This window comes from Mustelus asterias, chromosome 18 (assembly GCF_964213995.1).
Source record: "Mustelus asterias chromosome 18, sMusAst1.hap1.1, whole genome shotgun sequence".
Classification (NCBI taxonomy): Eukaryota; Metazoa; Chordata; class Chondrichthyes; order Carcharhiniformes; family Triakidae; genus Mustelus; species Mustelus asterias.
The window spans coordinates 68469999-68492770 of record NC_135818.1 but is presented as its reverse complement, the minus strand read 5'-3'; the positions used below and the strand labels follow the sequence as shown (position 1 = coordinate 68492770).

General features: G+C 44.2%; 1 protein-coding gene across 4 annotated transcripts in view; it reads right to left on the bottom strand.

Moving 5' to 3' along the window:
- slc24a4b (solute carrier family 24 member 4b) overlaps positions 1–3541 on the bottom strand; it is a 230289-nt gene extending 226748 nt beyond the window's left edge. For 2 of the 4 annotated variants that reach the window (XM_078234253.1, XM_078234254.1), the window contains exons 1-2: positions 3190–3541; positions 2253–2366 (exon numbers count right to left, since the gene is read on the bottom strand). In XM_078234253.1, coding sequence (XP_078090379.1) covers positions 2253–2366; positions 3190–3349 — 274 coding nt within the window. In that variant the 5' untranslated portion in view covers positions 3350–3541. Of the gene's footprint in view, positions 1–2252; positions 2367–2785; positions 2821–3189 lie in introns of those variants that run through there. The other 2 variants (XM_078234255.1, XM_078234257.1) reach the window with 2 other exon arrangements.
- Between the last annotated feature and the right edge of the window lie 19231 nt (positions 3542–22772).

The following is a 22772-nucleotide window of genomic DNA, read 5'->3' as shown; positions in this document are numbered from 1 at the left end:
TTCGCATTCCCGTCACTGAGTAAAGAATTCTGTATTAGATGTATGAGTGAGTGACTATTTGTTCATGTGGTGCCTCATTTTAGACTCCCAAACAATGTAACGCCCAGTGATTTGGAGGCTGCAGTTTTAATGATTTTGCATCTCCCCTTGTTACAGCAGTGGAATAACGAACTTACATAACACAGACAGAGGATGCTGGAAAAACCCAGCAAGTTAGGCAGCACCACAGTGCCACCACGCCACCCTCAATGCAAGCTCCTCTCCCTCTCCCACACCAGGTAATCTGTCTTTTGGTCTTAAAGTTGTTGCATTTTGTTGCAATCTCTCACAGTTATGGTTTAATATCTAACACATTTCTCCCTTTCTTTAACTCTAACTCGAGTCGGAGACTTAAAACATAATGTAGAGTTAATCGCCTTACGGATACTGCCAAACTTGCTGAGTTTTCACAGCATCCTCTGTTCTTGCTTCAGATTCCAGCACCTGCAGTATTCTGCTTATTAGGCAGCAGAGAAAGCAGAGTTAATTTTTTGAACCCATTTGGTTCCTTTTAGAGCTAAAGAGAGGAGAAATGTGTTAGATATTAAACTGCAGCTGAGAGAGATTGCTACAAAATGTAGCAACTTTAAGAACAAGACCTGGTCTGGGAAGGGTCTTGTATGGAGGCAGTACAAGTATAAGACATTTATTGCATCATAGAATCTACATTCGGCCCATCAAGTCTGCACTGACCACAATCCCACCCAAGCCCTATCCCCATAACCCCATGTATTTATCCTGCTAATCCTCCCGACACTAAAGGACAATTTAGCATGGCCAATCAACCTAACCCACACATCTTTGGAGTGTGGGAGGAAACCGGAGCACCCGAAGGAAACCCACGCAAACACGGGGAAAATGTGCAGACTCCACACAGTCACCCAAGGCCAGAATTGAACCTGGGTCCCTGGAGCTTTGAGGCAGCAGTGCTAACCACCGTGCCATAATGCCACCCTCAATGCTGACCTCTCTCCCCCTCCCAGGTAATGTCTTTTGTTCTTCAAGTTGTTACATTTTGTTGCAATCTCTCACAGCTACAGTTTAATATCTAACACATTTCTCCCTATCTTTAACTCTAACAGTCAGAGACTTAAAACATAATGTAAAGTTAATCTCCTTACGGATACTGCCAAACTTGCTGAGTTTTCACAGCATCCTCTGTTCTTGCTTCAGATTCCAGCATCTGCAGTATTCTGCTTATTTTTGCATGACGCAAGTTTGTGCATACCCTATCAACCCTCTTCATCTTAAATTTTTATAAGTTTATTTATTAGTGTCACACGTAGGCTTACATTAACACTGCAATGAAGTTACTATGAAAATCTCCAAGTGGCCACACACCAGCGCCTGTTTGGGAACACTGAGGGAGAATTTAGCATGGCCAGTCCACCTCCATAAAAACCTCCATTGGGTCACCTTTTAATCTGTTTCCAGGTGTAAAGAGACCCAGTTTGTTCAGTCTTTTGCGTGAAGCTAGTTAATTTTAAATCTGCATTCTCTAACTCAACCTACAGTCCAGGTCACATGGTTTGCCTTTTCAGCACCTTAGGCAGCCTGGATCTGGTCCCCTTCCGTTGCGAATTACCACTGAGCAAACCAAATATAAAATCACTCGAACAGTCACTCAGAACAGTTTTCTGCCTAGTGTCTTGTGATGTTTACTCTAGTGATAAGAGACTGTCCTGATGAACACGTTACGAAACAGAAGGTGGTGATATTGTGGAACCATACAAAGAACAGAAAAAAACATGATGAAGGGACATAAACTGAAACTTCTACAACTGAACATACAATTGATAGAAAAGTTTTTTTTTAAAAAAAAGAGTGATATTGCTTGGAAATAAAGCCGTTTCCAGGCAAAATTTTAACTAGTGACAGTCTCAATGTAATAAACAAGATCAAAGTGGGTTCCACACACCTATTCGATTGAAGTAAAAAGAAAAGGTACGAAATAGCTTCCCCTGGGAAAAAACTGCTTGCCTGCAGTAAATCATTGCCTTGAATCTCCCCAGCAGCACAAGAACAGTTCCACCAGTGCACATCTTCATACAACCCGGTTACTATAGCAGCGTATATTTGATTAGAACCACATCCAATCTAGTTCAATATTTAATGACTGCTGCGCTTCCCAAAGGGTGGGGGATGCTGAGATATTAAACATCAGGATATTAAACAACAATTCAAGTGCTCGGCATTCCGGCGTCCTCCCTTACCTGGCTCGGTGCAATTTTTTGCCTGGGTGTCGTTGCCTATTGTTGCTACCATAAGCTTCCGATTCCACCACCTTAGGTCCAGTGTGGCTTGGTGTCCAGTGTGTTTCTCGTGCTCTGTTGGAAGTGTCAAATTGGGGTGAATTAGTCTCTGATGCGGTTGGGGAGACGTCCATTTGTTAGCCGCAACACTGCAACTCAGAACCTTTGGTCTTATTTCAGTCGGGACACCCCAACCAAGCCCGAACAATAGGCTGCCAGGGACACGTTCAAAACTTCAACCGAATATCAGGTGCAATCATTCCGAACTGAACAAATTGCAATTAATTCATAAGATCTTAATAACTGCAAACAATCTTCCACATGTTACCACGGCACATCAAAGTATTTACACATGCACAGGTAAACATAATACATTTTATTGCACTTTGCATTCTTCTTTTTAAAAAATCTTGAAAGGGTTAAAACGAGTTTGGAATTTAAAAAGTCCTTAAAAGGGTCAAAAAAGACTGGCATTGGAAAATAAATGAACAGACCTTTTTTTTATCCCAAGGGAGCTACACCAGGGATGTTTTATCAGAGAGGCAATTTTACTCCATAAATATCAAACTTCTGGGCTATTACAGTCCAATCGATTTTGGACCAACTCGTGTCACAGCAAGTTCATTACTCAGGGAGGAAGGGGAGTTGTGAACTTGCAGCGAAATCACTGTAGCCTCCAACAGAAAAAAAAATCAGACTTTTTTTTGAATATGAAACGAATCAGAGGGGTTGTATTATTTTTTAAAAACACCTTAAATCATCATAACATTCCTCCCTCTATTTTTTTTTTGTTTTTCTTTTGCAAAAACAGTTTGACAGTGATGGGTAGAAAAGTTCCAATTCCTGGAAAGGCAAGGTTGCTGCTCTCATACACTCTCTCTCTCTCTCTCACACTCACCTAGCCTGGATAGCAGGCTGCACAAGCACCACGCCAGCAAGAGAATGCTGCAGGAGACGCCAACCTGATACAGAAACATCTCTCTCCTCCTGCGAACTTTGGTCATTTTTGCAAACGTTGACATGATTGTATTTCTCGGTCGCTTGGTCCTCGTGTCCATCGTCTCGATTTTCTTTTTGTTTTGGGGGGAGGGGGTGGGTTTTTTTTTTAAACCTTATTTGTATATATTTTTTCTTTCCTGGTTGCCACCCCCCTCCCTCCAAGTGTGTTCAAACTCCGGCGCCAGTCCTCATTTCGTGGCTTTTGATGCAGTGTCGAGATCACATGTGAGTTGCAGGTTTCAGGGACTCGAGAGAGAGAGGAGAGGCTGTCAGTTTGAGGACGCCAGCCGCTTTGGGTAATGACGAGAGCTCGTAATTGTCTTCAGAAAAGGGGAATTTTCACACACTGATTCATAAATCACCCTCCCAGTCTTAACAGAGAACAACTGGGAAACCTCAGAACAAAAATAAAGTCAGGTGATAAATAAAATCCTGATTTAAAAATTTAACATAAGCAAGAAGTTGCTTTTTTTGTTGTTGTTGGATGCAGTCCCAGGTCTTGTGCTATTCTCCAGGCATGTTACAACTGCTGCTTCCCTTGTGCACCCTCCTCCCCAGTCTGATCCTCAAGCGGTATTGCCTCTCTCTCTTCAACTTTGATCTGGCGGCAGCTTAATCCTCCCCATCTCTGCCCCTGAACAAGGACGGGAATTAAGCAGACTGTGTGGACACATTTGAATGTCCAGTGCTGAACTTGAACTCCCGCCCTCCCCCCCATATCCATCTATCACCACTACCTATCTCTCCCTCTCTCTTGCACACACTATTGAATGGGCAGCTAGATTTGGAATGAATGGGTGAACGCACAGAATAAAGAGCCTTTCAGAAGCACAGCGATCGATCTGCTGCATGCTAGCTTTCCACACTGGCATAGGTAACCGGACCTGCCAGGAGATTCCCGATGCTTAGATGTCAGTGGACACAGTTGTGCAGCGGGACAGGTTTCTCCAGTAATGTGGGTAATGAGAGTGAGGTCTCGATTCTTGCCCCCCCCCCCCCCCCCCCATCCTCTTCTGTCCAGGAGACAATCAGCTACACCCCAAGGAGCCGCCTTTAACCGAGCTTTAACTAGTTTAACGCTGGATTCAGCAGCCACTGGAGTAAAGGTTATACAACCTCTCTGCAATTTGTGTGTGGTGATGGGGGAAGACATGGAGGAGAATTGCTGCTATGTGACCAGGGCATCAGGTGGAAATGTTCGTCCCGCAGTAAATATATATTTATTAAACTGGTGATGACAGTGGATATTCAGTGGAGACTCCCCGTTAATTCATAAGATAGGGAACAAATCATTAGCCCAGAACTTGGATAGGAAAAGCTTTTCGAACATCAGGCGTTCCAAATGTCCACGTCCAATAGGACTGATACACGCATCCCCAACCACCCCCCCCCCCACTCCTCCTCCCATACTGATACCCACTGGTACAGATATCGCCCCAATATTGATACCACTGGTACAGATCTCCCCCAATACTGATATCCACTGGTACAGATACCCCGCCCCCCCAATCCTGATATCCACTGGTACAGATATCCGCCAATGCTGATACCCACTGATACGGATATCCCCCCAATACTGATACCCACTGATACAGATATCCCCCCAATACTGACACACACTGGTACAGATATCGCCCCAATACTGATACCCACTGGTACAGATATCCCCCCAATACTGACACACACTGGTACAGATATCCCCTCAATACTGATACCCACTGATACAGATATCCCCCAATACTGATACCCACTGGTACAGATATCCCCCCAATACTGACACACACTGGTACAGATATCCCCCCAATACTGATACACACTGGTACAGATATCCCCCCAATACTGATATCCACTGGCACAGATAACCCCCCAATACTGATATCCACGGGTACAGATATCCCCCAATACTGATATCCACTGATATAGATATCCCCTCAATACTGATACCCACTGGTACAGATATCCCCCCAATACTGATATCCACTGGTACAGATATCCCCCCAATACTGATGATTGATGAGGGTAGGGCAGTGGATGTTGTCTACATGGACTTCAGTAAGGCCTTTGACAAGGTCCCACATGGCAGACTGGTGCAGAAGGTGAAGTCGCATGGGATCAGAGGTGAGCTGGCAAGGTGGATACAAAACTGGCTCGGTCAAAGAAGACAGAGGGTAGCAGTGGAAGGGTGCGTTTCTGAATGGAGGGCTGTGACAAGTCGTGTCCCTCAGCGATCAGTGCTGGGACCTTTGCTGTTTGTAATATATATAAATGATTTGGAGGAAAATGTAACTGATTTGATTAGTAAGTTTGCGGATGACAAAGGTTGGTGGATTTGTGGATAGCGATGAGGACCATCAGAGGATACAGCAGGATATAGATCAGTTGGAGACTTGGGCGGAGAGATGGCAGATGGAGTTTAATCCGGACAAATGTGAGGTAATGCATTTTGGAAGGTCTAATACAGATAGGAAATATACAGTAAATGGCAAAATCCTTAAGAGTATTGATAGGCAAAGGGATCTGGGTGTACAGGTACACAGGTCACTGAAAGTGGCAATGCAGGTGGAGAAAGTAGTCAAGAAGGCATACGGCATGCTTGCCTTCATCAGCCGGGGTATTGAGTTTAAAAATTGGCAAGTCATGTTGATGCTTTATAGAACCTTAGTGAGGCCGCACTTGGAATATAGTGTTCAATTCTGGTCGCCACGCTACCAGAAGGATGTGGAGGCTTTGGAGAGGGTACAGAAAAGATTGACCAGAATGTTGCCTGGTATGGAGGGCATTAGCTATGAGGAGAGGTTGGAGAAACTTGGCTTGTTCTCACTGGAGCGACGGAGGCTGAGGGGAGACCTGATAGAAGTCTACAAGATTATGAGAGGCATGGACAGAGTGGATAGTCAGAAGCTTTTTCCCAGGGTGGAAGAGTCAATTACTAGGGGGCATAGGTTTAAGGTGCGAGGGGAAAGTTTTAAAAGAGATGTACGAGGCAGATTTTTTACACAGAGAGTGGTGGGTGCCTAGAACCCGTTGCCGGGGGAGGTAGTGGAAGCGGATACGGTAGTGACCTTAAGGGGCGTTTTGACAAGTACATGAATGAGATGGGAATAGAGGGATATGGTCCCCGGAAGCGTAGGGGGTTTTACTTAAGTCAGGCAGCATGGTCGGTGCAGGCTTGGAGGGCCAAAGGGCCTGTTCCTGTGCTGTAATTTTCTTTGTTCTTTGTTCTTTGATACCCACTGGTACAGATATCCCCCAATACTGATATCCACTGGTACAGATATCCCCAATACTGATACCCACTGGTATAGATATCCCCCCAATACTGATACCCACTGGTACAGATATCCCCCAATACTGATAGCCACTGGTACAGATATCCCCCAATGTTGATATCCACTGGTACAGATATCCCCCAATACTGATACCTACTGGTACAGAGACCCTCCAAAACTGACATTGGTACAGAAACCCCAGATACCCACTAATGCTGATACTCACTGGTGTTGTTACCCCATAACACTGATACCCACTGGTACAGGTACCTCACTAATAATGATATCTACTGGTATTGACAGCTCCCTGAAGCTGATATCAACTGGTCTTGGTACTTACCTAATACTGATACCTAGTGTTATGGATACTTTCCTAATATTGAAATCTACTGGTACTGATATCTCACTGTTAGGGCCCTGGTCAGAATCCCAAATTACATTCGGAAGCCAGATTGGACACCAGCATTTTTTTTTAAATTTTGGCATAAATATGATGACAAGTTGCTTCACTCCAGGAGTAATTCTGCTGACAAATTAGAGAGCTCTTATAGTAAAAACAAACTTTATTTAACAACACAGTTTAACTATAACTCTAACAAATGAAACAGCTTAACTTTTACCCATTGAACAATATTTAAACATGACAGGAAACAACTCTAATTTCCAATTTATCACTGTTTCAGTTCCAAATAAGCAGCATTCTTCTTACAGATGCAAAATCACTTTAAATACAGTTCGCAACTATAAATATACTTGCAATAAGAGGTGTAGTCAGTCTTGAAGTTCTCAGAGAGATTTTGTGCAGAGAGCAGCTTGCAGACCTCTGACTCTAAATAAACCCCAGCCAGAACTCAAAAGCTGTTTTCTCTGCTACATACCTAGCTCCTCCCATTAACCACATTATCACATGACTCTATCAATCTAAACCCACCTTCCATTCTTTAATCGAAAACCCCAGGGGACCTTTTCTTTTTGTAAACACACGTCCATTAGCTCTTTCCTAAGAAAACACTACATGACTAAAATGAGTAATTATCCTGCTTTCCCAGCATCTGAGCTGCATTCCCTCCAGACATACCGATTACCTGTAGATACCTCAGTAATATTGATATCTGCCAGTATTGATACCTCACTAATACTGATATCTACTGGTATTAATACCTCACTGATACTGATATCTACCAGTATTGATACCTCACTAATACTGATATCTACTGGTATTAATACCTCACTAATACTGATATCTACTGGTATTAATATCTCACTAATATTGACATCTACTGGTAGCAATAGCTCACTAATACTGATATCTACTGGTATTAATACCTCACTAATACTGATATCTACTGGTATTAATACCTCACTAATACTGATATCTACTGGTATTAATACTTCATTAATACTGATGTCTACTGGTATTAATACTTCATTGATACTAATGTCTACTGGTATTAATACCTCACTAATACCGATATCTACTGGTATTAATATCTCACTAATACTGATATCTACTGGTATTAATACTTCACTAATACTGATATCTACTGGTATTAATACCTCACTAATACTGATATCTACTGGTATTAATACTTCACTAATACTGATATCTACTGGTATTAATACTTCACTAATACTGATATCTACTGGTATTGATACCTCACTAATACTGATATCTACTGGTATTAATACCTCACTAATACTGATATCTATTGGTATTAATATCTCACTAATACTGATATCTACTGGTATTAATACCTCACTAATACTGATATCTACTGGTATTAATACCTCACTAATACTGATATCTACTGGTATTAATGCCTCACTAATACTGATATCTACTGGTATTGACACCTCACTAATACTGAAATCTGGTGTTATTAATACCTTGCTAACAATCAACAGGCCATTGACAAACACACTGTGACAAAATGACTGTGATCTTTATCCCTGCACAGGGTATATGGTGAGTTCTGAAGTCTGCATCCTGAAATTAGTTGCATGAGCTATATTACTGACTTTGATGGTGAAACATGAATAGATTTACAACAGGGGAAAGGGCCATTCAGCCCACCATGTGTGTGTTAGCCATACAGGAGCTATCAAGCCTATCTCACCACTTCAGTTGGTCAACTTTTCCATGATAAAATCTTAGGGTGGCATTCTGTGTTTTGCCATGGGCTGGTTTGCACCACCTATCCAACTGCCTTAGACCTCACCGCAGTTTAACAGGTGGCAGCGGGTGCTGGTTGAGGCATTCACTATAATTGAAGTAATGGCCTCTTTCTGCCCCGACTCAATTTCATGGCCGGCAGGTAGTGGTCGGGGGTGTGGGGATACCCAGCAGGGTAGTCAAACCTCAGGCAGGAAAAGGATGATGCCTCAATCAGAAACCCCCTTTTTGCAGTCGTGGGTCCCTTTTCACCACCAGCCAAACGCTCTCTCCTCACTCTGGCCTTTGCACCTTGTCCTTCTCCAGCCCCGTGGCCTTTTGTCCTGGCACACCAAGAGTTGAATCCCCAGACTGATCTGTCCTCTGACTCCTGCCTCTTCTTGACTTTACTAGATGCAATTTCAGCAATGGCCACTTCTCCTGTTTTTAAAGTTTATTTATTAGTGTCACAAGTAGGCTTACATTAACACTGCAATGAAGTTACTGTGAAAATCCCCTTGTCGCCACACTCTGGCCTCTGTTCGGGTACACTGAGGGAGAATTTAGCATGGCCAGTGCACCTAACCAGTACGTCTTTCGGACTGTGGGAAGAAACCGGAGCACCCGGAGGAAACCCATGCAGACACGGGGAGAATGTGCAAACTCCACACTGTCAGTGACCCAAGCCGGGAATCGAACCTGGATCCCTGGACCTGTGAGGCAGCAGTGCTAACCACTGTGCCATTGTGCCGCACCCCACCGTGCCGCCTGATGGTGCTGCTGGGAACAGAGAGCCGCCCTGCCGACCAGCAGAGGGCCAGAAGCTCCCAAAGGTGGGACTTCCTTCCCAGGTGGAGGAAGCTGATCTGCTCCAGCCAGTTACCATTCCTCAGGGCATGACCTAGCCATGGTGCAGCCGGCAGTAGCGGTGGTGAGTTCCCAACTGACCCCTTCAGTGCACCACCCATTACATTCTGCCCAATGGATCTTACAGCACAGAAAGAGGCCAGTCAGCCTGTCATACCTGTGCTGGCCCATTGGAAGAACTACTAATTTAGTCAGTAACAAAATCCAATGCTGGTTTTGAATTTGCAGTCACGGTTTGGGAAATTACAGTTCCTCGTGGGCTTTGAGACTTCTGCACATACGCTCAGTGGGAAATGACCACACATGCACAGTTAATATTTCTTTGTTCTTCAGGTTTGGAAATGGGCCGGCAAAGGAAGCAGTGAATGGAAACGGTGCAGAACTGCAGGTCATGTGACCAGAACTGCAGCATCACTGTGGAACAGGACATGGGGAGTGGACAGGGTGAGGGACCCACACCACGAGGAAGAGGTTTCCAAACCAGGGAGTGGGATAGAAAGATGTCTCAGAAGAAGGTCCTGAACAGGGATCAGAAACAGGTCTCAGAAGACAGATCCAGGTAAGGGACAAGGGCAGAGATCAGAAACTAATCTTAAGTAAAGTGAAAAGCAAGGATCAGAGAGATCGGCTCCAAGTTAAAGACAGAGCTGCAAGGAGCGCACTTGAAGCAAATTGTGCTTGAAGGAAGCCCAGAGGAGACAAGAGGGCAGCCAAGGGTGGTTTACTCCATGCATGGGGCCAAAGGTACCCCTTTGGAGCAGTGGCATTCTGTTTGGCACAGTCAAGGTTCTGAAAGTGTGCTTGGAAGGTGAAGCATGAGTATACTCATAAAATCCAGGGGACAGGAATCTCAGAAGACGAGATTGATACCCAGGAGGTGTAACCTTGTGAAAGCCACCTGAATGGGAACGACGTTTGGAGAGAATTCCAACATGAGTCCTTTGAACATGGCAATCGGAAACCCTCATGAGGAAGAGGAATTTCAATGAGATGAGTTGGCTCACAGTGTGATGAATGTGTGGGTAGGTTCTTGAGGAATCCATGGAATCTGCTTGGGTCACACCTGTCAGTTACCTTGCAGTCTGGTGTGTCTGACCAATTTGCCTGTTTGTCCACATGTATCACATACTCACCTTGAATGTTAAAGTAGAGGACATGTACTATAAATTGTTCTATCTTTTTGAATTTGTATTTGTCTGTGAAGAGATAGCTGGGGGGAAGGAACAGTGAATATTTGAATAATTTTCTTGTTTGTATTGAAATTTTCCAACCTTTTTGTCTGTATAGTTCAAATAAATGTTTTATTCTTTTTGTTAAAAGTTCGTCAGCAGACTCTTGTGAATTTGTTCAGTAACTTAACTCTATGGTTTAAAAAAAAGTTAGGATCTATCTGGCAACATTTCACTATGGGACCTCACTGTCCAGTATTAACATCAGCTGGGATTGTATCAAGTCCCACAGCCCAGTTTTTTTCCCCCATAGTCCTGTCAATGAGTGCTCTTCACTGCATCTCCTTTAAACATTTCTATGGAATCTGATTCCAGCACCCTCTCAGGTTGTGCATTCCAGATGTTAATAATACTGTGTGTGAAGAAATTTCTGCTCATTTCTCCTCCGATTCATTTGCCAATTATTTCACATCAATGACCTCTGGTTAGAACAGTACAGCACAGGAAACAGGCCCTTCAGCCCTCCAATAATGACAGAAAAAGTACTTCCACCCTCTTTGCTCGAGGAATACCTCTTATAATCTTAAATTTCTTGATTAGAGCACCCCCTGCTCTTCTCCAAAGAGAATAATCCCACCTTCCCCACTTCTTAACATAACTGAAATTCACCATCACCCACGCTATCCTCTGTTACCTCCCCTAAGGTCCACCTAAAGTGTGGTGCCCAGAACCACACTGCAGCTGTTTGTAGCACCTCAATGGAAATTAGCCTCTACATACCTGACATGCCAACAGTGATCACATTTCAGATTTATAGAATCACAGAATGCGGAAGAAGACCATTCGGCCCACCGAGACTACACCGACCACAATCCCGCCCAGGCCCTATCCCCATTACCCCATGCATTGACTCTAGCTAGTCCCCCTGACACTAAGGGGCAATTTAGCACAATTTAGCACCTAACCCGCACAGCTTTGGACTGTGGGAGGAAACCGAAGCACCCAGAGGAAATTTTACACCCCATAGGTGTAAAATGTTGGCGGTTCTGCGATGTAGTGGGTGAAATATAATGTGGGAAAGTGTGAGGTTATGCACTTTGGTCGGAAGGATCGAGGAGTAGACTATTTTCGAAATGCTTCGGAAATCTGAAGCACAAAGGGACTTGGGAGTCCTGGTTCAGGACTCTTAGGGTTAACATGCAGGTTCAGTTGGCTATTGGGAAGGCAAATTCAATGTTAGCATTCATTTCCAGAGGGCTAGAATACAAGAGCAGTGATGTACAGCTGAGGCTGTGTAAGACTCTGGCCAGACCCCATTTGGAATATTGTGAGCAGCTTTGGGCCCCATACCTAAGGAAGGATGTGCTGGCCTCGGAGGGGATCCAGAGAAGGTTCACAAGAATGATCCCAGGAATGAAGAGTTCGTCATATGAGGAGCAGTTGAGGAGTCTGGGTCTATACTCAATGCAGTTTGGATGGATGAGGGGGGATCTAATTGAAACTTACAGAATATTGAGAGGCCTAGATAGAATGGACGTGGAGAGGATGTTTCCACTAGTGGGAGAGACTAGAACTCGAGGGCACAATCTCAGAGTGGAGGGACGCTCCTTTAAAATTGAGATGAGGAGGAATTTCTTCAGCCAGAGGGTGGTGAATTTGTGGAACTCATTGCTGTGGAGGCCAAGTCATTGTGTGTCTTTAAGACAGAGATAGATAGGTTCTTGATCAATAAGGGGATCAAGGGTTACAGGGAGAAGGCAGGAAAATGGGGATGAGAATCATATCAGCCATAATTGAATGGTAGAGCAGACTCGATGGGCCGAATGGCCTAATTCTGTTCCTATATTTTATGGGCTTATGGTAGTGTCCAAAATGCCAGAAATTCTGAGTTCAAGTCACACTTCAGGGCTTGATGGCCGTTGAATCCATTGGCCATTGGGGGTCCTTGTGCACGAATCGCAAAAACTCAGTCTGCAGGTGCAGCAGGTGATCAAGAAGGCGAATGGAATGTTGGCCTTTATCGCGAGGGGGATAGAATATAAAAGCAGGGAGGTCTTGCTGCAACTGTACAAGGCACTGGTGAGGCCGCAACTGGAGTACTGTGTGCAGTTTTGGTCCCCTTATTTGCGAAAGGATATATTGGCCTTGGAGGGAGTGCAGAGAAGGTTCACCAGGTTGATACCGGAGATGAGGGGTGCAGCTTATGAGGAGAGATTAAACAGATTGGGTCTGTACTCGTTGGAGTTTAGAAGGATGAGGGGTGATCTTATAGAGACATATAAGATAATGAAGGGGCTGGATAGGGTAGAGGTGGAGAGATTCTTTCCACTTAGAAGGGAAACCAGAACTAGAGGGCACAGCCTCAAAATAAGGGGGGGCCGGTTCAGAACAGAGTTGAGGGGGAACTTCTTCTCTCAGAGGGTAGTGAATCTCTGGAATTCTCTGTCCATTGAAGTGGTGGAGGCTTCCTCGTTGAATATGTTTAAATCACGGGTAGATAGTTTTCTGATCGATAAGGGAATTAGGGGATATGGGGAGCAGGCGGGTAAGTGGAACTGATTCACTTCAGATCAGCCATGATCTTGTTGAATGGCGGGGCAGGCTCGAAGGGCCAGATGGCCTACTCCTGCTCCTATTTCTTATGTTCTTATGTTCTTATGAATGATGTGTTGATAATGTGGCCAAACAGGATGATAATCAGCCTATAGAGCCTTTCCAATATGTCTGAGGGAATGTAATCGAGATACCTGGTCAGCCACATTGCAGAAGGCAATGGAAAACCACCAACCCAAGGGAAGTCCATCGTCATCAACGCCCTTGTAGGGCATGGTATCTGAAGAAAGGAGAGTTGGGAAGCACTTTGGGACCACAGGGGATTATCAAAAATGGGTCTGTTTGTAAATACAATCTTCACTTTTTTTTATTTACATGGCCCAACCCCAATATTCAATACATTTTCTGCTGGCGTTGACTTCATCTTCTGCTCATCTGGTTAAAATCTAGCAGACAGCTTGTACCTACAGAGGATTTACTTTCCCTGCGTAAGTAAATCAGCTATTGAGAATATATCTAGCAGCTTAGGGAAGGATATATGTACAACAGAGATTTATGTTAGCTTAATGCCATATTCATACACATGTCTGCACTTCCCTATAATCAGAAGCAGGAGGCATCAGACAGTCTCTGACAGTAAAAGGTCTACCCAATGTCACTATTTGAACATAGATGAAACTGGAAGCTTCACAACCTCAGCTTAGCACGTTTGAGATTGAAAACCTCTTAATTGTTATATAAAGCCACTGACTATGACTATGAATTAAAAGGTGGAATGTCAAGGAGTTGACAAGTTGATTTTCCTTTAGGTTTAATCTTATCTGAGTCACAATAAAAAGTCAATGAACCTATCCTTTTGCTGATGGGATAAGCAGCAGAACAAGGGAGAAAATGCTGGAAACACCACTAGACAGCATCTGTCGAGAGAGAAACAGAGTTAACGTTTCAGTCACACAAATAGAAAATGCTGGAAAATTGCAGCAGGTCTGACAGCATCTGTGGAGAGAGAATAGAGCCAATGTTTTGAGTCTGGAAGACCCTTTGTAAAATGTTGGCTCGATTCTCTCCCCACAGATGCTGTCAGACCTGCTGGGTTTCCCCAGCATTTTCTGTTTTTGCTTCAGATTCCAGCATCTGCAGTATTTTGCCTTTATCTTAACATTTCAGTCAATGGCGTTTTGTCAGAATTGAAAGGAGATACAGGTGAATAGTCTTTAAGCAAGTATAGGGCCAGGGGACTTTAGAGTTTGACCACCATTCCCCTTTCCTGTCCGTCTAAGGTGCCAGAACAGGTGTGCACCTTTGGGAGTGAAGGTGGGTGGGCTGATGCTTGGAGTGTGGATCCCATTTTGGTACACGGGGCACAGGATGATCTTTTTTATCCTGGCTCTGTATTTGCTTGAAAGCTGGTCATCTCTAACATCCCTCTAACATAGGAGCAGCATGATGGCACAGTGGTTAGCACTGCTGTCTCACAGCGCCAGGGACCCAGGTTCAATTCCCGGCTTGGGTCACTGTGTGTGTGGAGTCTGCACGTTCTCCTTGTGTCTGCGTGGGTTCTCTCCGGGTGCTCCGGTTTCCTCCCGGAAGACATTCTGGTTAGGTGTATTGACCATGCTAAATTCTCCTTCAGTGTACCTGAACAGGCGCCGGAGTGTGGCGACTAGGGGATTTTCACCGTAACTTCATTGCAGTGTTAATGTGAGCCTACTTGTGACACTAATAAATAAACTTTAAACTTGTCAGATTTTCCATGTTTTCCTCCCACTCTGCTACCCTGCTGTGTATATTTGCATCTAGTCTAGGACACACCTATAGTTGTTACACTTATCCCATTATCACCATTTTTACCTTGTTACCAAATCATTCTGGCTGTCAGCTGTATGATGTGGAGATGCCAGCGTTGGACTGGGGTAAACACAGTAAGAAGTTTAACAACACCAGGTTAAAGTCCAACAGGTTTAATTGGTAGCAAATGTCACTAGCTTTCGGAGTGCTGCCCCTTCGTCAGGTGGAGTGGAGAAATGGTCACAAACAGGGCATACAGAGACACAAACTCAATCATTATTCTGTAAATTGAGTTTGTGTCTCTGTATGCCCTGTTTGTGAACATTTCTCCACTCCACCTGACGAAGGAGCAGCGCTCCGAAAGCTAGTGACATTTGCTACCGAATGAACCTGTTGGACTTTAACCTGGTGTTGTTAAACATCTTACTGTGTTCTCAGCTGTATCACAGACCCCACTCTTTAAATCACTTCCTGATTCCCCCCACCCTTTTTATCCTGGCTCTGTACTTAAGTTTATTAAGTTTAAGTTCATTTATTAGTGTCACAAGTAGGCAATGAGGTTACTGTGCAAATCTTTCATGGCATGGCGATACAGTGGCACTGTGGTTAGCACGGCTAGTGTCACAAGTAGGTAATGACGTTATTGTGAAAGTCTTTCATGGCATGGCGACACAGTGGCACAGTTGTTTAGCACTGCTGCCTCACAGGGCCCTGGGTTCAATTCCAACCTTGGGTCACTGTCTGTGTGGAGTTTGCACATTCTCCCCATGTCTGCATGAGTTTCCTTTGGGTGCTCCTGTTTCCTCCCACACTCCAAAGGTGTGCAGGTTAGGTTGATTGGCCATGCTAAATTGACCCTAGTGTCAGGGGGATTAGCAGGGGTATTGTGTGAGGTTACGGGAATAGGGCCTGGGTGGGATTGTGGGCAGTGCAGACTCGATGGGCCAAATAACCTCCTTCTGCACTGTAGGGATTCTATGATAACATCTCTTTGCTTGAAAGCTGGTCATCTTGAACATCCTCAGGTTACCCTGAAAGGTCATTCTCCTGAAAAGGTCAACTCTCGACCTCTGTCGACAGATTCTAGCTGAAGCTGCTGAGCGTTTCCTGCGTTTTCAGCTCTAAGTCTGGATTTCCAGCATCTGCAGTATTTTTGCTTCATATGAGATGAAGAAGACAAACAGATCCAGTCAAATCCCTGCACACGCAGCCGTGCTGTCTTTAGCTAGAAATATGGTTTATGTATTTGGAGAAAATCCTTTCACGGATGGAAACACAGCTGAGCAGGTCTTCAATGACGTTTAGAGATTATACAAAGCTAATCCTCAACAGCGCAATGTGTGTTATTTGGAAAACCTGACCAACATTTTCCACTGAGAATAAGTTACTAAATATAAAGGAACTATGTTCAGCCAAGAGCAAATAGGCATGATGAATAGGGAAGCACTCAGATTTTCGGCAAGACATACAGGGATAGAGAGTCTGCTTGAAATATCATGAATGGAATTGTTAGAAAAGATCTGGGAATTTTAATCTAAGACAAGTTCCGAATATACAAAATTGGTGGGCAAGAAAAGTCCAGCAGGCCGATGCCAAGATGGCGAAATATCTTTCCCCACTCTCCTCATCAAAGAATCCCTACAGTACAGAAGGAGGCCATTTGGCCAATCGAGTCTGGAGCGACTCTCTGACAGAGCACCTTCCCCAGGCCCAACCCTCTGCCCTATCCCTGTAACCCCCATATCCATTTATCCAATGAATCCCCCTAATCTACACATCTTTGGACTGTGGGAGGATACCGGAGCACCCGGAGGAAAACCACTCAGACACGGGGAGAATGTGCAAACTCCACACAGACAGTGGCCCAAGGCTGGAATTGAACTCCGGGTCCCTGGCGCTGTGAGGCAGCAATGCTAACTGTGCTGTCCATCCTACCAACTTCCCAAGCAACCCCACAGCCATGTAATCTGCTTGGAAAAGTGAAAAAAACCAAAGAGAAAAATAAAAACAAACATTTACAGCCCAAGTCTAACTCTGTGTTAGTCACTCGATTTTGAGTGAGTCAAAGTGAGGCCTGATGTGCTATCAATAAGGCGAAAGACTACCTGTGTGCCAATATAAGTGTAGGCTTTTATTCACAACAGAATCAGGAGCAGATCCCAACAAATAACCAACCTGGACTGAACAAGGGGGAGGAGACAGCCACCTTTATACTAGGTGCCGAGGGGAGGAACCAAACTGGAAGGGGATGTGTCCAGGTATGACAAGCACACACAACGGTGGTCCATATAGGACAAAGGCACAACTGAGGTCCACCACAAGGCCCTAAGTGTCAACTGTGTTTTTCCTGCCAGCCACAATGGCTGGTTTTAATGCACATCCTCCGTTACTCCCCTCACTAACTGTGCACACGGCAAAAGTCAGATCCCTTTGTGCCTGTACTCCATTTTAAATCTTCCCAGTACAGCTTTATTTCCTTCCTCCATTCTTATTTCCAAAATGAGTTCACATTTTTCTGCCTCCTATCTCCCCGTGATGCTAGATCCTTGTGCATGATTCACAAAAAGTTGGTATGCAGGTGCAGCAGGTAATTAAGAAGGCAAATGGAATTTTGTCCTTCATTGTTAGAGGGATGGAGTTTAAAAACAGCGAGGTTATGTTGCAGCTGTATAAGGTGCTGGTGAGGCCACACTTGGAGTACTGTGTGCAGTTTTGGTCTCCTTACTTGAGAAAGGATATACTGGCATTCCGATTCACACACTCTGTCGTGAGCTCACTGAGTCTTCACTCCTCACTTCAAGGACGAGCCACATACAGCTGTCTCACAGCATCAAGCACAGAGCTGCTCCACTGAAGAGATGGTCTCAAAGACCAAGAACCACAGCAGCCCCCAAAGCCACCGACACCTCCCTGGGCCAACATCTGGACACCATGAGGGACTGACTGTCATATTGTCTACCCCCAGTCAGATGGCAGATTTCCTTCACTAAAGGACATTAGTGAACCAGGTGGGTTTTTCCGACAATCGACAATGGTTTCATGGTCATCAGTAGGTTCTTAATTCCAGATCATTGAATTCAATTTCCACCATCTGCCGTGGTGGGATTCGAACCTGGGGCGCCAGAACATTTGCCGAGTTTCTGGATTAATAATATTGCGATAATACCACTAGACCATTATCTCCCTGTAACCTGGCCAGCGTAACAATGAGCGCACTTTGAGTGCCATTCTCTGAGAATGCACAAAATGGATATTCTCTCATTCCTGAGCGCAAAACTAAGACATTTGAAAGCTTAAGCTAACTTGTAATATCATTGACATGTGTATGTATGACAGAAGAAGATCCTCTTCCCAGTGAGTTTTTTATTGGCCTTGGTGTGGACCAAGCAACAGCCCGGCTAATATTTTCCCATCAGAGATGTGAATCATTCCCAGAGGACCTGGTGGAAGGGATTTGATAGTTTGCATTCGACTTTGTCAGAACTTGTAATGACCTCAGTGAGGCCCTTGACATTGGTCTCTTGGAGTATGAGCTCCATGATTGAGGTAATGATTACCTGCCCAATCAGGGAGCCTCAGCTGTATATATATAATGAGGAGTACCAGGGCTAATGACGCTCCAGATTGTGACTTTGTACTGACGCTCTCTTAGGAGTGGAATTGAGTTTGTAATTAAAGAGAATCTGGTGAAAGGACACTGGCCTCTGAGGAGTTATTTCACCGTTAGCCCTGAGTTTCAACAGGAGGTTTCTGCCAGGACATCAGTGGGGAAATTGGTGAAAACCCTAAAGAAACAGCACACATGGCTGCAAACGGCTCTGTGTATCACTTCCCTGGGTTCTGCTGATCTCCCACTGAAGTTACAGTAGGAGATCAAGAGAACTTTGTGGAGATTCAGGGGCATTTGTTTCCCAGGCTCAAAGAATTGAAACAGACCAATGAATTTCAAACTGCCCTGTTCCATTCCAAACAACGGAGACAATTCAAAATGCTTGAATTCTGCTTCTGACTGACAGTTGTTTCAATGGCCAAGATTTAATGCAAGCCGAGAGAGGGGTAGTGTCACTCATACTTTAACATTTGGAGAAGGATGATAAGGTTTGTAAATTACAGTAAATGTACTGTTGACTGAGTATTGTTTATTTGTCTGATTAGCGCTAATTGAATTTGCATGTATCTCTTTTTATGAAAGATATATATTCATCGGTCTACTAACGACAATAGTCGGGACTCCACTTTCGTTCCCCCCTCTCCTGTCCCCCACCCTCTGCTGCCAACAGCCGGCTTTCTGACAATATAGGCCCTGCCCCCTCACGCTGCAGACAAGAAACAGTTTTCAGCACTTTTTCATGCACTAAGTGCGTAAGATTCGACATTTGGAATTGCCAAAAAAAACTGATCTGAAACGCTCTTTTTTCACACTTGTTCTGGATTTAGAATTTTTTTCATCAGGTCACCCCCTATGTGTTTAGAAGCAAGAATCAAGATTTCTGCTTGTTTTTCCACTTACACCCTTAATGTTCTTGTATCTGGATGGCACCATCCCTTTGTGCCTCTACTCCATTTTAAATCTTACCAGTACAGCTTTATTTCCTTTCTCCATTCTTATTTCCAAAATGAGTTACTTCACATTTTTCTGCCTCCTATTTCCCCGTGATGCTAGATCCTTGTGCATGATTCACAAAAAGTTGGTATGCAGGTGCAGCAGGTAATTAAGAAGGCAAATGGAATTTTGTCCTTCATTGTTAGAGGGATGGAGTTTAAAAACAACGAGGTTATGTTGCAGCTGTATAAGGTGCTGGTGAGGCCACACCTGGTGTACTGTGTGCAGTTTTGGTCTCCTTACTTGAGAAAGGATATACTGGCATTGAAGGGGGTGCAGAGGAGATTCACTAGGTTGATTCTGGAGTTGAGAGGGTTGGCTTATGAGGACCGGCTGAGTAGACTGGGACTATACTCATTGGAATTTAGAAGAATGAGGGGGGATCTTGTAGAAACATATAAGATTATGAAGGGAATTGATCAGGTAGAAGCAGGGAGGTTGTTTCCATTGGCAGGTGAAACTAGAAGAACTTGGTCGCAAAATCAGGGGGAGCAGATTTAGGACTTGGCAGCACGGTGGCACAGTGGTTAGCACTGCTGCCTCACAGCACCAGGGACCTGGGTTCAATTCCCGACTTGGGTCACTGTCTGTGTGGAGTTTGCACATTCTCCCCGTGTCTGCGTGGATTTCCTCTGGGTGTTCCGGTTTCCTCCCACAGTCCAAAGATGTGCGAGTTTGTTTGGTTGGCCATGCTAAATTTCCCTTAGTGTCAGGGGGACTAGTTAGGTTAAATACATGGGGTTATGGCATGGGGTGGGATTGTGGTCGGTGCAGACTCGATGGGCCAAAATGGCCTCCTTCTGCACTGTAGGGATTCTATGATTCTATGGTTCTATGACTGAGTTGAGGAGGAACTTCTTCACCCAAAGGGTTGTGAATCTGTGGAATTCCCTGCCCAGTGAAGCAGTTGAGGCTACCTCATTTAATGTTTTCAAGGCAAGGATTGATAAATTTTTGAACAGTAAAGGAATTAAGGGTTATAGTGAGTGGGCGGGTAAGTGGAGTTGAGTCCACGAAAAGATCAGCCATGATCTTATTGAATGGCGGAGCGGGCTTGAGGGGCAAGATGGCCTACTCCTGCTCCTACTTCTTATGTTCTTATCTTCTTATTCACAGTGGTTAGCACTGCTGCCTCACAGCGCCAGGGACCCGGTTTGATTCCTGGCTTGGGTCACTGCCTGTGCATGTTTGCATGTTCTCCCCGTGACTGCGTTGGTTTCCTCCGGGTGCTCCGGTTTCCTCCCACTGTTTGAAAGACGTGCTGGTTAGGTGCATTGGCCATGCTAAATTCTCCCTCAGCTGCCAGAGTGTGGCATCTAGGTGATTTTCACAGTAACTTAATTGCAGTGTTAATGTAGGCCTACTTGTGACACTAATAAATAAACTTAAACTTAAATGAAACGTCTTTCATGTGCTTCATTGCAATTTGCCACAAATACCAAACGCTTCCACCACCTTCGCCATGAACTTGGTGTCATCAGCAAATTTCAATGTTGATCTTTAAGTATCTGTGGCCAACTTACTTATGTGATTGGATACAAGGTTATGCTTTTTAATGCTGAAGGTGGGAATGACAGGTGTTTGCAGTAACAGATTCAGCTTGGGAGTGATCATGCTGGAAGTGCGGAGTAACTTGAAATGGCGGCATGATCATTCGCCACTTCAGCTTAACTCAGACACGTTGCATCTGACGGAGTTCTGGCAGCACTCAGAAATCTTTCTCTTCCTTTTGTGAGCCCCAGTTGCAACTGAACTCTATTCTTATTGACATGAATCCTGCATAGGTTTCTCGACGTTTCAATTTCAGACCATTTCCAACCCCCAGGCACTAATCGACATTTAAGATATCTTTTTAAATCATTAATTACCGTTCATTGCCATTTTTGAAACTGTAATGTCCTAACTTTGTTAGTGGTTGTGGTTTGAAACAAAAAGTAAAGATATGTGCCGGAATTTTACCGCCTCGCCCGCCTGAGGCTCATAAGATCCCGCCCGAGGCCAACAGAGATTTCCGATTCTGGGGCCGGTGTGCCAGTAAAAATCCGGCCGTGGTTTTCATGTGTGGATTCAAAGTAACAACAACAGATTTATTGAAAGAGGCTTTCTTTGCAAAGAATAGAAAATGAAACTAGTGAAGCCAGCGAAACATCGAATGACCTCATGATCATGTATTGTGACCTGTTCTGAAAGCAATCATGCAACCACTTAAATACATAACATCCCTCCCCCCTTTACATCTGTGGTCATGGCAACAAATGACTATGACGTTATACAAAGGATCAATAATACTCTCGACACAGTACCATACACTATTAATCATTACACACAGTCAATAAGAAAGTCAATCTGGAGGATGTCTCTTCTATTTGGTTGGATACGATGTTCTGGTATGTCCTTAACCCTAGAAGTCTGATTTGCAACTTTAGTAGACACATACTTGGAACTAATTCTGCATCATTTTCATGTGGGATAGTAGCTGAGCCACAATCATCAAGCTACACAGATTCAACTAAGTCTTCTGTGGTAGTATTCACAACATTAGGGACGAAAGAAGTTGATACTTCTGGAGATGATTCTGAGAAATAATTTGGAGATGACAACAATTAGTCAGCATGGTGTCACCAAACTAGTTCACCTTCAGTTTGAACCGTGTCAGATATTGGATCTGTTTTTGCTAAAACTATGGCTAATACCTATTTTCTCACTCGTGGCGCAATTACGTGCCAACACTCAATTTCCTTGTTGAAATGAGCATTTTTTTGCCTTCACTTCTGATCTTGCAATTTTAGATTGTTGTTGACATTCTACTATTACTGAAGATAATAACAAATCAAATGAAGTTCTCAGCTTTCTCTTCAAGAGTACTATTCCAGGTGAACTTTGGGTAATCGCATGAGTAGCGTTTCTATAAGATGCCAAAAAGCTCAACTCCAGGTTGACCGTGATGTAACCTTTCAACAGCACAATCTAGAACATAAGAACATAAGAACTAGGAGTAGGAGTAGGCCATCTGGCCCCTCGAGCCTGCTCCGCCATTCAATAAGATCGTGGTTGATCTTTTCACAGACTCAGCTCCACTTA